The sequence below is a fragment of the Raphanus sativus genome, chromosome 9, assembly GCF_000801105.2.
Source record: "Raphanus sativus cultivar WK10039 chromosome 9, ASM80110v3, whole genome shotgun sequence".
NCBI classification, from domain to species: domain Eukaryota; kingdom Viridiplantae; phylum Streptophyta; class Magnoliopsida; order Brassicales; family Brassicaceae; genus Raphanus; species Raphanus sativus.
The window spans coordinates 18,451,802-18,467,050 of NC_079519.1; the positions used below are offsets into that span (position 1 = coordinate 18,451,802).

The 15,249-nt window shown below is 39.3% G+C and overlaps 2 protein-coding genes across 2 annotated transcripts; one reads left to right on the top strand and one right to left on the bottom strand.

Moving 5' to 3' along the window:
• Positions 1-229: 229 nt before the first annotated feature.
• Positions 230-1,873, top strand: LOC108830577 (uncharacterized). Its single transcript, XM_018604181.2, has 3 exons — positions 230-554; positions 1,275-1,355; positions 1,445-1,873. Exons 1-3 carry the CDS (start codon positions 396-398, stop codon positions 1,766-1,768), a joined length of 564 nt encoding a protein of 187 aa, XP_018459683.1. The 5' UTR covers positions 230-395; the 3' UTR covers positions 1,769-1,873.
• Positions 1,874-9,616: 7,743 nt separating this feature from the next.
• Positions 9,617-11,330, bottom strand: LOC108830579 (uncharacterized). Its single transcript, XM_018604182.1, has 4 exons — positions 11,212-11,330; positions 10,837-11,151; positions 10,094-10,690; positions 9,617-10,043 (listed from the first exon to the last, which is right to left on the bottom strand). The coding sequence occupies exons 1-4, from the start codon at positions 11,328-11,330 to the stop codon at positions 9,617-9,619; spliced, it is 1,458 nt and encodes a 485-aa protein (XP_018459684.1).
• Positions 11,331-15,249: the final 3,919 nt, after the last annotated feature.

The window sequence follows — 15,249 nt, forward strand, 5'->3', positions numbered from 1 at the left end:
TTTTGTGTGGATATTAGTATTAGTTAGCTCCCAGTTTTGCAATCTCAACCAAATGACAAACCGGAAAAAAACTGAACTAAAACCAGCTTAAGTTAAACGGTTTCTACACAAAATATCTGAAAACCGAAAAATCGGACTGGGCCGAATTGGACCCAACGAAACAAGACCGAACCGGACAGCATCGAACTCCCATGCCTAGTCTTGCGGTTTCGTATAAAGTGAGAGAAGTGCCCTCTCTCTTTTGTCCAATCTGCTGTCTTTATAACATATCAGAATCGCCGATTGATCGATAGAGAACAACGACCATCCGTTAATCGCCGACGGAGAAATCGTGGCCGTCTAAATTAGGCGAAGAAGATCCGATTCCGATTTATAGAAGAATCAATCTTTAAGAGATGGGGAAGAAGAGAAAAGGTACAGCGACGAGCCTAGATGAGGTAGATCGGACTGTTTACGCCTCGTTTCGAACCGCCGCGAACTCGTTATCTCAGCTTTATACTCAGTCCATGAACCACCAGAAATTATCTTTCCAAGCCGGTGAACGCCATGGTCTCGTATGTATTTTACCCCTTTTTTCTTTATTTTTATCTATTCGATTTGAAATCTTTTTTTTTTTCCGAGTTTATGGAGTCAAGTTTTGATTTTTAGATAAGTTGTTAGTTCTGCCTAATCTATTAAGTTCTGTTATGAGTGTATTAGTTGCATTGTTCTTTTGATGTTTCATGTACAATTACTGATTGTCATTGAAGATGAGTTTTTGGTTTTTTGACCAAAATTGTTAGTTTCCTCTCTTTTGTCTTAAATCTTAATCTAGTGTTGTTTGCATTATAATGTTGCATGAAGCTTTTGGTGTTTCATGTACAACCTGTGTGTTAATTTTCCTCAAGATAGTTTAGGTGTCTAGGATCTTCTTGATTCCAGTTGTGACAGTGGAATAAGTCTCTCTGTGTGTCTCTTTCTTTTGTAGTTTGTCATCTTAGTTCTTGTGTCCGTACATAAAGATTTCTTTCTTTTTTTTTGATGAAAAGTGTTTCTGTGTCATAGCATCTCCTATCAGTGAAACCAAAGCCAAAGAAGTGAAAGCATTTTCCTCTTCTTGTTTTCATGGTTCTTTTATTGATTCAGATTATCTGTTGTTCATGTCGTCCTTGGTTGACTGAAGCTTATTCTTAGGTGATGAGATGACATACTGAATGGGATCAGATTATGCGACTCTAGCTAGTTTTATGCATTCTTTACTTAAGTTAACTTTCTGCTCATCTTCCATGTTTCAGGAGAAATTGTACCAATGGATATGGAGACAACAAGAAGGAGGGTCAAGAGTGACGTCTATGGATATAATCAATTACATTCAGGTTCGTATGATATTTATCTATCTATCTATCTATATAACACCTTGGAACTTGGTCAGATCTGATTGAGTTTCTTGTTTTCCCCAATGCAGAACGAGCTAGAGTGCTGCCCAGAGGAGCCCCCAATTTCCCCAAGAGCGCCGCCAACACAACCAGCAATGAATGCCGGGCTCATGGCCTCTTCAGGCACGTCTTGCCCAACAGCTGTTCCAGTGGTTCGGTCTGAGCAATGCGAAAACCAGGTGAAGAACTCGGTTTTCTCAAACGCCCTTTCAAGCCCCATACGCCGTAGCCTTCAAAACTACCAAATTCCGCAGGGAGGCTACATATCTGGCGCAACCAGAAGCAGTGAACTGAACAGGGGATCTAACTCTCCAGGCTCTTTTGATTCCTCAATGGACATGCATGCAGACTAATAACTATGATGTAATACACTCTCGTTTGATGATGTTTGCTTTATACAAAACTGGTTTTATTCTTCATAATGTATCAATTGGTTCTTATCTGATGGTTTGCTGTTATTTTGGTTAGGGTGTCACATGTAAATCATTGCGTCTGTGATTTTTATCACTCTTTCAACTCTTTACTGTTAATGTTTCGAACTACTCGAAGATCATCTATCAAATCGTTCTTATCATAACTCTTAGAGCAGTGGAATTATTGCCAAGTAGGTAAATAAATGAATATGTATTCTAAAGTAATTGACAGTTGCAGATATTGCTATAGCAAAATGGTTTCTATATTTTCTACTTATTGTATGTAAAAATTACAAATAAGGCATGATTCTTGTGATATATTATTGCATTCTTCGTTACATCACACTTCCACAAGACAAGCGAGAGGAGGGCAGAAACATGGGCTTAGTTAGATCGAATTGAGAGGCCGGTTGCCCGTTTCTGATGATAACATAAAACAAATGTTTACTCACAAAGCCTATGTTGGTTTCTACAGATTTAGTCTGCTAATGTTGGACGGAGTGGTGGAGTGATAAACCAACCGCGCTCAGGGTATTGCAACAATTGGTTGCGCAGCCCTGTAGTATTCACTAGCTCAGTCACATTTGTCTTGGTCTTGACCTGCATTAGATTGCAAAAAAGTTGATTGGAGTTAAAATGATCAATCTAATATTGTTTTCACAAAGAAACACAATATACCTTTGTTATAAGATGTACATGGTTCAGTCTAATTGGTCTAAAACAGGTCCTTGTTCTTGTTCGTAGTAATGGGAAAATAGGCCTAATGTCGCACCTCGGTCAGTGTTCATAGTCATGGCCTGATGTTTTCACCCATGTATAGGAAAAGTGTCGATGTGCCTTGAATATAGATTTTGCATCTAGTCGCTCTAAGGATGATGCATCAATTTATTATACTAATTTGGTTGCATCAAGTTACTGTGGTTATTACATATGGTCGTGACTTAGGCTCATCTCTAAACATTATTTGAAAAATTGTTTTGTATAGATGAACTTATAGATAAAGTCATAATTAAATTAAATATTTAAGATAAATTAATTATTAAAACTAATTTAACTAATAATTTTAAATCTAACTAATTAGTTATAATTTGAAGTATTTATTTAAATTATAATATTATTAAAAATAATTATATGCAATATTAATTTTTTATCAAATATACGATATTATATTTTATAATAAGAAAACTATAATATGTAAAAGTTTGTTCATTAAACATCTATTTATTTATGAAAAAAATCATACTAAGATTGGGCTTTAAAACAAATTTAAAGTTAGTTAAAATCGCTTTTGGGCTTAAGGCCCGGAAACAAAATGGAAACCGAAGCTTCGTTCGATACATGGATATAGAATATAAAAAGAATCAATTTGGACCAATTGAGCTTATTCTATCAACATAGTGCAAAAGTACACAAGTCTTATATACTCTTTAAGGGGTGTCAACTGTCAAAAGTCAACCCTCCTTCCACGTGGATACCCCATATGTGTCATTAATAAGTCGGGAAAATTGTTATTTAAATCATGAACTTTTAAATTTGGTTGAAAAAAATACGAATTTTCACTTAAACCATTTAAAACACCAACTTTCGTTGACAAATCATTTTAGTTATAAACTTTCATTGATCATATCATTTTAGTCTTATCGTTAGTCAGCATTTATAATTGACTAACACTAGGCCTAAAATGACCTTCAAAGTTGATGATTTTTTAGCCCAAATATAAATTATCTAACTTTTACAATAAATTATAACTAGAATTTTTTTTATAAATATTGAATAAATAAATATAATTTTTATTATTTTCTTCAAATGAAAATTTAAATAATTTTCATTATGTTGTAAAATAGTTAGTTAACATATCATTAGTTTAATAATTATTTATTAAAAAATTATAAAGAATAATTATGTCAGTTTTGTAACTATTCATAGAGTTTGTATTATGTTTCATAATTTTATTGCCAAAATTAATACTTTTTTGGAAAATTATATAAATAATTTTTATTATTAGTGTTATAGTTATCAAAAATATATTTTCAATATTTAATATTTAATCTTTTGGAAAAACGTTGATTTATACTTTTGCCAAAGAGACACTAACTTTGACAATAAAATTATGAAACATAATCCAAACTCTATGAATAGTTACAAAACTGACATAATTATTCTTTATAATTTTTTAATAAATAATTATTAAACTAATAAGAAGTTAACTAATTATTTTACAATATAATGAAAATTATTTAAATTTTAATTGGTATAAAAAAAATATTATTTATTCAAAATTTATTAAAAACATTTTACCTACTAAATAATTTATTCTAAAGTTAGATAATTTATATTTGGGCCAAAAATCATAAACTTTAAAAGCCATTTTAGTCCTACCGTTAGTTAACTGTTGACTAATGGTAGGCTTAAAATGATATAGTCAATGAAAGTTTATAACTAAAATGACTTGTCAACGAAAGTTGGTGTTTTAAATGGTCCAAGTGAAAGTTCATGTTTTTTTCCAATCAAATTTTAAAATTCGTGATTTAAATGATAATTTTCCCTTAATAAATATGTTTTCAACAACCAAAAAACGACATGACTTTAATAACTCATAAACGATTTTTTTTGGCAAAAATTTGAAGTATAATAATATCTAATAAATATCAATAAATATTCATTTTGCTAAGATTTTAGAAATATGGTAATAACTCATAAATTTAATATATATATATATATATATATATATATATATATTGAAATAATATATATTACATTATTGAATAAAAAATAATTATGAATATAACTGTAGAACCTTAAATCTACACTCAGTATTTTGTAGTATTTGTAAGTAAACTAGAGAATTGACAAAAGATGTAGGCAACGATATCCTTAGAACACAACGATGTAATCGGAATTCGGTTGACAAAAATGGACTTTTATTGATTAAGAGGTTGATTACAAGGAATAACAAAGAGATTGATTATAATAAGGAGATCGATCAACAATAAGATCTAAGACGAAGTGAGAAAGGTGAAAATGTGTGGTGTGCTCTCTCTCTAGGGGTTTTCGCTGTGTTCTTAGCATTGATCTCCTCTCCCTTTTATAAACTTGACTCCGCTATCCATGCAACTGCTTCCGCGACTTTCTCGACTTCGACGACCTCCTCTTTTACTTCGTTGACGTCGCTATGGGCTTTGTTCTTTTATGGCCCATTTTAGATATAGCCCATTTAGCCTGTGTCATAAATTGGGTCCAACATTTGTCCCCCAGTCTCTTTTCTTTGGTCGAAATGGAAAGAGACGGTTTGGTTTGCTTGGTTCGGGATTCGATTAGATTTTTTTTTCTCCGACCTTCGGTGTTATCGTTGATCCGTTATTTTTATACTTTTGTTTTATAACGGTCATATGCGTGGATTTCTAGGGCGAAACCGGATTGGTTGCGGCGGCTGCAGCGTAACCTAGGTAACTATTGCGTTTCTCGGGTTGCGATATAGCCGTTAGAGGCTTTACTTTAAATAGCGATGGAGTTCCGATTTTTCTTTTTCACTTCCGATCATCTTTTTTTCTCCTGATTTTGCAATTCTCTTTTTCTATTGTCTCTACGCGATGTCTTCCTCTTGATTTCCTCGTCCAACGATTAAGCAAGAACATCTTGAAGCCTTATACTCCTCGTTCGGCGTTGATCGCGCCGTGGTATGTGAGCTTGTTTCTGATCAGGAGACTCCGGAAACTGTCAGAGAAGGCTACTGCGGTGCATATCTCCGTTTCTTCGAGCCCTGCGGGCTCTCTTTCCCGATTCTGAAACAGGTGTTGGAGATTCTTGCTGAGCTTGGGATTTCTCTTACTCAGCTATGTCCGAATCTTCTTAGGCATCTCTTGGCGATTCTCGTCAGAGCCAGGGAAGAGAAACTCTCTTATTTGAGCTCGAGGAGCTACATAATTTGTACTTTATAAAGCGTAATCAGAAGAATCCCAAGACTTTCTTGGTATCTCCTCGTCCTGGTCGCCACGTGATTAGTGAGACTCCCTATCGAAACGACCCGTGGCGAGAGCAGTTCTTCGTCTTTAAGGTCGACTCGTCCACCGTAGAGGATTTCTACTTTTCTCTGCTCCCTCGCCGTTGGGCTAAAAATATTGGTTAGGTTTTTTTTTTTTTTTGAATATATATTCCTTTTATTTGCTTGTTATCCAAGGAACTTACACGAGTTCGCACATATGTATCTATTGTTTAGTTCACCCGAAGATCTCTCCGATGTCGGATCAACTCCGTGGTCTGGTGGCCGTTTTGAGACGAAGGGACACTGATTGTTCGTCGTTCACCAGGGAACGGATTCGGACTTTGAATTCGCTCCCGGTCGGTTTAGGAATTGCTCCTGCGATCTCGGAACCGATCGAGCTGCTTGAGGAAGCTCACTCTTCTGATCATGAAGAACCTACTTCTGCGGAGGAGGTTATTGTTCCTCCTAACACGAGCCGTTCTGAGAGGTGCTCGTTACAGAGGTCGTTTAGGACCTTGATGTCTGCTTCGAAGAAACCGCTAGTGGATCCTACTCCGATGTCTTTGAGTTCTGATTCGGAGGAAGGTATGCCGATTCGCGAGCACGGGTCTGTCAAAGCATCGCGAAGCGCTTCACCGAGACCGTCGCGACCTGCTCCTAAGACGTCGAAAAGACGGAGAGTAGGGAGGAGCGACCACTCCCCTATACGTGAGACCAATGCTGGTCCTAAACGCTTGGGTGAAGGGACTAGCTCTCGAAACTTCGGAGCGACGTTCTTTTCTTCCTTGGAGGAGGAAGACGCTTATACCAAGGTCGCCGAAGCGTATGCAAAGGTTTGATCTCAGAGAATCGTTATTTTTCTGCTTTATTTCATTGTTTTCCTGACTACATTTACTTACAGGTCATGGAAGCTTGTAACGACCTTGTTCTGAAGATGGCGGAGCGCACAGGGACGTTTCAGAGAGATGTGGAAATTGATCGGATCTCTCTTGACATCAAGAGGATCTCTGCTGAGCTTGAGGCTTCTAAGCGGGAGAACAAGGAGGAGGTTGAGAAGATTAACTCCATGATGACAGATTGTGTGAAGGTCTGAGATGAGAAGTCGGTTCTAGAGATCGAAATCGCTGCCCAACAGGCTAAGATTGCTAGACTCGAAGCCGAGAAGGATGTCGCAGCAGTACACAGTAATTTTGAAGTCTTTGGAAGACAAGTGGTCCGACAAGGAGAAAGAGAAGGCGGCTAGGATTCAGCTTCAGGAGGTGGTCGTGAACATCGACCTTCTGACTGAAATTAAGGAGGAAAGCTGCGACGTTGATGGAGAGTTGGTTCGTTTACAGGATTTGGAGAGAGACTGCGAAGCGATCGTCGAGTCCTGCCCTTCCTCGAGTTGGACTATCTCTGAGCTCGATCTACCGAAAGTGTCGGAGGAGTCGGATCTTGGGGAGCCGTCAAACGCGGGAAGCGATGCAAACTCCTGATTTCTTTTCCCTTTTTAATTTTGCTTTGTTGTTGGATAATTACGTTATCGCGGAGATCCTATTTTTCCCTGGATTTTGTGGGTTTAAATTTGAGTCGTTCAGATATTATATGTTTCTCGTTTGTTTGAGATAAAAATCTTTTGGTGTTTCGGGTTTGCTAAAAAATTCTGGTTAGGATATTCGTAGTACTTCGTTCTTTATAAGACCTCGAATTTTTGACTTAGGTTTCATCCGAACAACCTTCGAACTCCCTACTCTCTTTTCAAATAGAGCGATTATGTCAACAAGAAGATCGAATCCCCGTGAGGCCGATAAGTCAAGGAATCGAGCCGGCAACGTCGGTGCGGAGAGGATTCGATCCGGTGATGTTAGCGAGGCGCTTACTGAGGTTCTTCGTGAGGAAACCCGAGTTCCCCAGGTTCCTTCTAGACAGGTTGGCAAGGAATCTAGTGGCAAAGGCTCGGATATTCGTGTGAAGTCGAGTAGTCCTACTGGCTCGGAGGGTCACGAAAGTCCCTCCGAGAAGGCGAAGACAAATGGTTCTGACCATCGCCCAAGTTCTCTTGGTGACGGGGTCGCGAAGCCATTTCATTGGCAATTTACGCACTCCAAGGATTGTCCGATTACGGAGGATCCGGAGAGTGTGGCTCATTTAATGAGGCATTTTAATCCCGCTGGTTGCCCGCTTCCTTCCCTTCAGAACATGACCGAGCGTGAACTTACGTCAAGATGGCGGTGGCTCATGCAAAGGTAGGTTTGCTTATCTTTTGAATGTTTTGTTCGAGCTTATTCTGAACCTTTTATGATTTATAGGTCATGGAGGCTAACAACGAGTTTGCGGCGACCTTGGAACGGCACCTCCAAGATGTTCTGCGATCTGATTAGCTCCTCGAAGTTAAGAGGGTCGTGAGGGAGCTGAAGTCAAACCTGAAACTATTGCAGGAGCGCGATCGCGCCAATGCGGATCGTTTGTCTATTGCAGAAGAATCGGAGAACCGAGTTGCTTTGCTTGAGGCTCGTCTTCGTATTGCGGAAAACGAGAGGAAGTCGACCCTCGAACGAGTTTCCTTGCTCGAGTCGCAGCTAGAGTCGGACGCTTTGAGGCATGTCGATGTTCTTCGAAGTTCGATTCACGAGGCCAAAAAGGCTTAACTGATGATTATCAGGACACTCTGAAGTCTTTGAAGGAGAAATGGGAAGACAAGCGGTCTAACGTCGTTGACGAGCTCCAGCTTGGGGAGGTTGTCGCGAGGATATACCTTCTGAAGGAGATAATGGGCAAGAACCTATTGGCTTCCTGTGGAGCAGAGCGATCGGGAGAGAAGGGAGTCGAGCTCGGAGAGTTCGATGTATCTCTGATGACCGAAAGGCTGGATCTTCCTCATGCTTCGGGAGATTACTTTGCCAAAGGGGCCTTTGATGGTAATGAGAGGAAGCACATGGACAGGTGCTTTGGGGATGGAGAGTTCGATGTCGGAGAGTAGGAAGCTGCTCCTCATCGATTGCTTTCCATGTTTTTTTTTTTTTAGTAATTTATTTGTTTCTGTTATTGAATTTAATAAAGGGAATGATTTTGATTGCCTCGTATTTTCTTTTTAAGGGTAGAGTTCTGATTTTTCTTATGAACTTTTGATCGAAACGAGTTGATACTCCGTCGATGCCTTGCCGGCGTAGGGTGAGGTTTTTACTAAAACCAATATGCCGCGTTTTTCAGCGGGACCGAAATGTACTCTGAGACTTGATCAGGGCCTCGAGCTTACACCTAGTCGTTTAGTAAGTAGGAGAATTGTATGGTGGTAAAACTTGTGTTTTGAAAACTGTAGATCTTGGAAAAATTGCTTTTGATAAATTTTGCTTGTTAATTTATTACAATCAAATTCTTGTTAAAAGAAAGTCTGTATAGTGGGGTCCTTAATTTGGATAGGTCGCTTGTGTTGCTGCGGAATGCTCCCTTCTTGTTTTTAATGTTGGGAGGTGACTGAACTCGTGCTGTGAGCTGCCTACGTACCCTTAAGAAGGGATCAAGTCTTAACGTAGTTCAATTGTTTCCCCCTAGTCAAGGGTCGTTTTGGCTTTTGATCGCGTACGAGCGTCCGTACGGCTCTTGTCGGGGTTGCCTTGGGGTATTTGTTTCGGCTTAAGGGTGTGATTCGATGTCTTTGAAACTCGCGAGGTAGCATGTTCGAGAGCTCCTCTGACTTCTGCGAATAGTTTCGATGCCTTTCGGAGTTGGGAATTTCAGGCATTGGTGGTAAGTCGATGGTACTGCTTTCATACTGTATAGCCAGGGTCTTCCTAGAATCGCGTTGAGCGGTGCTGGTCGGTTTATTACGATAACTCCACAATTTTCCTAACGTCTCCGGCAGTGACTGTGAGCTCGATAGATCCTAGGGAGTAGGTTATTTCTCCTGCAAATCCAATGAGCGGGGTTGGTTCTTGTTTAAGGAGATTTTTGGTGAATACCATTCCTTTGAAGGCGTCGTAGAATAGGACACCAGCTGAGCTTCCGGTATCGATCATGATTCGTGAGAGCTCGCATCGTCTGACATCGAGTCGTAGAACAAGGGCGTCGTCGTGTGGTTGATCAAGGCCAGCGGTTTCGTTCTCGTCGAATGTGGTCTCGTGGTCAGGTCCGCAGAGAGGTTCTTGGATTCTTAGAGGTCTTTTGGTTCTCCGCTGGTGAGCCTTTATCGAGTTGACATAATTACAGAATTTTGATCCTCCATAGATAAAATCGATACGTCGTATGATCTGACTGTTTATAGCGGGGAGAACCATTTCTTTTTCCATGCGGACTGGTATTGCCTTTGCCCCCTACACAGCTTGTAGTTGGGCTGCTGCATGCTGTTTTTCTTTCGGTTTCTGAGTTCGTATGGTCTCGCTTCCTCTAGCTGATGTCTGAGTTTTGTAACTCTATTGGCTAGTGTTGGCTTGATGGGTTGTCTTTTTGGTACAAACTCGAATTCCTCATAGAGTCCGGGGATTAGTATAGTGATTGTTATGTTTCCTTGCGTCGAGGTTGCTGTCGTACCTTGGACGTCGTATCGATCTTGCCTGTTTGTGCTTAGCGAGATCATGTCAACCCGCTTTTTGGGAGCGGGTGGTGGCGAGTTTGGTGATTCGGCCTCTACCTCCCAAGCTCTTTTGTGGGAAGACGTTTTCGGCTTTTTATCGCTTTTTGGAGTCGAAGGAGGTTCATCTTCTTGAGAGTTTTCTTCTTCCTCCCTTCTCGCCTTTTCGCGTAACGCAGCTCGACATTCCTCTGTGAAATGTCCTTTCCGTTTGTGGAAGTCGCAATGCTTGTTTAGATCGAAAGTGGACGATTTGTTTTTCGCGGAGTTATCTATTGCGTAAGAATGTTGACCTTTGGTCGGTGCTTCCTTAGTTGCCAAATTTTTTTTGCTGGTGGCATTTTTGCTTGCCAAAAATTATTCTTTCAAGTTAGCTACGTCCTCTTCATACGCTGCAAAGAATGATGCTCGATGCAGCGCGTCATCTAGTGACACTGGGGCCCTGACCGACATTTCTTCTTTGAATTTAGAGAGAACCATACACCATTTTTCAAGGCGGCGAGAGCCACTCCGTCGTTTAGGTTTGCGATTTTTGCTTTGGTTTCTCTAAACTTATTTATGTAGGCTCTTAGAGGCTCGAAGGGTGCTTGTTTGAGGTTCCATAGGTCGGCTTCGATTGTTCTGGTTTCTATGAACACCGAGTACTGCTTTAGGAATGCCGATACTAGTTGTGTGAAGTTATCGATTGAATTTTCTTCTAGGCCGGCGAACCATTCTAGGGCGGAGCCCATGAGGTTCTTTGCGAAGAAACGACAGTATCCTGCCTCTTTTTCATCGTCGTTGAGATGCGCCCTGGATATCGCGAGTGTTAAGGCTCAGATGTGAGCTTTAGGATCTGAATTTCCAGAGTACTCGGGGAATTTAATTTTCCCGATTGTGCTTAGCTTCATCCCCGAGATTCTGTCTGTGAAGGGGGTCCTTCGGGTTTCCTCAATAGCGAGGTCGATGTCTGGGGCTGCGCTTGTTGCCATGTGCATAATGGCGTATAGTCGTTTGAGTTCTGCATCGTTTTTATCGATGTACTCTTGAAATTTCCCATTTCCTCCATCGGTCCTCAGATCATCGCTTCGTGGGGCTCGAACGGCGGTAGGAGAAAAAGGCGGCGCTTCGTTTCGTCTGCCCTGGTCGGGACCTGTGCCAGGTAGCTCGAAATCTTCCGTCGTTGTGTGATGGACTCTGGAAGCTCGTTGGTTAGAAGGCGGGGTCTCGAATCGAACTCTGTCGGCTCTTCCGGTGACGCCATTGGTACGAAGAGGTGTGATCGGGGAGCCTTGGGTTCTCCGGTTTCACTGAAACTTAGGTTCCGGGGGATCGGGCTAGTATACGGATTGTTAAGCGAGTTATCTCCGGCATAATGTCCTGATTGAGCACTCGAGAAACTGGGGGTCCCGAAGGCTCCGCCGTTTGGTGCTCGAGGCCGCGGATTTGTCTGGGATCGGATCTCGTCCTGAATGCTAGCTCGATGTTCGGCGAACTCCCTTTCGGTTTGTTCTAGCCTAGTGGTAATTGCTCGATGAGCGATCTCCTGCTCCTGAGCTTTGTCTAGGAGAGCTCGAACCATGCCTCGAAGCTCCGCGACTTCCTCCCTTGCTTGGGTTATTTGTATGGGAGAAATCGGTTTTGTTGGTTGAGTTCGGGTTAGCGAACTATCTATCGGAGACCTATCTCCACTTCGACTCCAGACTCGGGTTCCGGATCGGTCGGGAGCCGTGACTCCGGCTGAAGGAGCTTGTGGCATCTGGGTCGGATCGTTGATCCCCCTCATGTTAGCTGATCCGATCGGTAGGCCGGTCCTTTGTTCGGCTCCGATTGGATCGGTGTTGTCTGTTCTTTTTTGAGGGATTCCGGATTGGTTTGGATCCATAATCGTGCTTAGAAATCCTAGATCCGGTTCTTAGCAAGGATGTTTTTCGTTTATCTTCCCCACAGTTGGCGCCAAAATGTAGAACCTAAATTCTACACTCAGTATTTTGTAGTGTTTGTAAGTAAATTAGGGAAGTGACAAAAGATGTAGGCAACGATATCCTTAGAACACAACAATGTAATCGGAATTCGGTTGACAAAAATGGACTTTTATTGATTAAAAGGTCGATTACAAGGAATAACAAAGAGATTGATTATAATAAGGAGATCGATCAACAATAAGATCTAAGACAAAGTGAGAAAGGTGAAAATGTGTGGTGTGGTCTCTCTCTAGGGTCTTTCGCTGTGTCCTTAGCATTGATCTCCTGTCCCTTTTATAAACTTGACTCCACTATCCATGCAACTGCTTCCGCGACCTTCTCTACTTTGGCGATCTCCTCTTTTACTTCGTTGACGTCGCTATATGCTTTGTTCTTTTATTACCAATTTTGGATATAGCCCATTTAACATGTGTCCAAAATTAGATCCAACAATAACCTTTTTACATCAAATTATGAATCATATTTTGTATTTTTTTTGACATCGAATCATATTTTGTATTATTATATATATATATATATATATTATAAAAGTAAGTGTAGCTATAGCTATATATTTTATCAACTTATATAATTCTACTTATATTTAATATATATATTTATTATAATTAATTTATAGATTTATATATAAAAATATCTAAAATCAAAGTAACTAAATAACGTGTAGTATGAATAAAATATATTTATAAAATGTAAATTATTTTTATTAAATTTAATTAAAATTAACTTGAATTTTAAATTAAAATTGAATAAAAAATACAAAAAAATTACAATTTGGTTTTTATTTCAGCTAATAAAGTTAAAATATTAAAACTGAAAATTGAAAATTTTATTTTATATAAAATAATAATATTCTTAAACATATTATTTCTACGCCATCGAAAGCTCCTGGCAAGTCTGTATAGTATAGGTTTTAGGATGAGGTACACTACTATATATATATTGTATTCGAAGTAACATTAGTTTTGCATTTTGTAATTTTAATGTTGCTTCAAATAATTAAAATTTTATCTCCCCATAGAAGTAACCAACTGTTATAAATCATTGTGTGGATGAACCATAACCAAGTACTTAACCAAGTACTAGACAAGTCCAACAAGTACAAGAGGAAGTGCAAGGAGGTTTACATCCGGTCTACATCGGTTCATCTACAAACCGGTCCGAGATTAGAAGACTCAGTCAACCTCGTTATCATCACCTTGACCAAGTCTTCATGTATGACATCAATGTAGTCAAGAGTATTAATGTGTAGATTTACTTCCTTGTAAAGCATTTGTAAACCCTTGTACAAACCACTATATAATGTGGTGTTGGCTAATGAGAAATACACACAACTTTCTCACAAATCACTCTCCACATTCTCTTTAGTTTATAACACGTTATCAGCACGATAGTGCTCTCCACCTGAGCTCTCTTTTCCGGCCATCTTTTCCGGCCAGAAAATCTTAAATTCAGGCATAACTTTAAACCGCCGTATCTCTCAAACCCTGTGGAGCCAGACGACGATCCACCTATCAAACTGAAGCCCAAGACGAGAGGAATCCGTTGCCGAAGACGGCTTGTCGATCCGATCTCTGACGCGTCGTCACTCGCATAAACTATCCGCGTCGCCGACTCATGGTTTTTCCGGCCAGCTCCTCCACCTCTCTCTCAACCAGCTCATCTGTGGATTAGCTCTCTCTCATGGTGGTCCATTCAGATTCTTGTGGTGTAAAAGGGTAAACTAATATATCCATAAAATCTAAGAACACCATTATATTTGAAAAGAAATCTAAGGATCTATATGAATCCATAATATTAATCTTGTTTCTATGATCCATTTGTAAGCTCAAGAAAAGAGCTGTGATTGTGAAGAAGAGAGGAAGACTGTGTCACACATGTGATCGATGTGTGACACAATGGAAAAAGACGGTTATGGAAACTATGACGTGGCATAACGTGGTTATCAAGTAAGGAAGATATGGAAGATTAGATTGCATCGAGATATTAGGAAATTTAGTATATTCGATGAGGGCTACTTAACTAGATTATTGAGGGTAGATCTAGGTTAAGTACGCTAATTGGAAAAAGCTTGAGCAAGGGTTTGTCTTGTCAAGTAAAGAGGTGATCGAGTTCAGGGTGTTGAAGCTCGATCTACTGAGTTTAAGAGATTAGAAATTGGTCCGTCTCTAGTCGTGTGTGACTGAGAGTAATTCGGATTAAACAGATCTAGGAGATTGTTTAAGTGATTTCTAATATACAAGAAAGAGTGTTCTTGGATTCTCTGTGTGCTCCTTATATTCGTTTGTCCCTGAACTTTCACCATTGATCCATAAGAAACTTGATTCTGAATTATGTTGAATCCATAAAAGTTATAATTCTCTAAAGGTTTTAAGTATCTCAAAAATAGATTAAAATACCTAAAGATCTATATGAATCTTGTTTATAAAAACTTATGAACCATAAACTGTTTGAGATAGCTTAAACCTATGGATGCTTTGGCCAATTTACCAGATGTGATAAACATGAATGTATAATCTGGCCAAAAACAAAAATCCATGAATCCTTTTCTGTGCCACTTTCGGCCAGATCTCCCAAATTCAGTCAACACATCTATAAAATCGAAATTAAAATCATTCATTGCATATCCTTGACCAATAATTTTTATTTTGTATCTGTCAAGAGTTTTAAAACTTTTCTAAATGCAAAATCAGATTTTATAAACTGAAAATCGATTTTATAAATGCTTGCTTGATTTTATTAATTGCATATCTTTGACTGAAAATGTTTATAAAAGTTTTATAACATATAGTCTTGATTTTAAATTGATATGTCATAAGATAGAATAAATATGCATGAAATCATTTGATCATATAGGTTGATAGCTAAATAATTGAACCAACCTTGAATAGATTTCATATCATATTGAATATTGATCACATAAGTTGAT

Excerpts from the sequence above, each read along its gene's own strand:
- LOC108830579 (XM_018604182.1), bottom strand. The coding sequence starts at position 11,330 with ATGGCAACAAGCGCAGCCCCAGACATCGACCTCGCTATTGAGGAAACC. Across the intron at positions 11,152-11,211 it reads GGGAAAATTAAATTCCCCGA|GGCGCATCTCAACGACGATG; the intron begins GTACTCTGGAAA and ends CGCGATATCCAG. Across the intron at positions 10,691-10,836 it reads GCCTTGAAAAATGGTGTATG|CAAAAAAAATTTGGCAACTA; the intron begins GTTCTCTCTAAA and ends AAATGCCACCAG.
- LOC108830577 (XM_018604181.2), top strand. The coding sequence starts at position 396 with ATGGGGAAGAAGAGAAAAGGTACAGCGACGAGCCTAGATGAGGTAGAT. Across the intron at positions 555-1,274 it reads CCGGTGAACGCCATGGTCTC|GAGAAATTGTACCAATGGAT; the intron begins GTATGTATTTTA and ends TCCATGTTTCAG. Across the intron at positions 1,356-1,444 it reads ATATAATCAATTACATTCAG|AACGAGCTAGAGTGCTGCCC; the intron begins GTTCGTATGATA and ends TCCCCAATGCAG.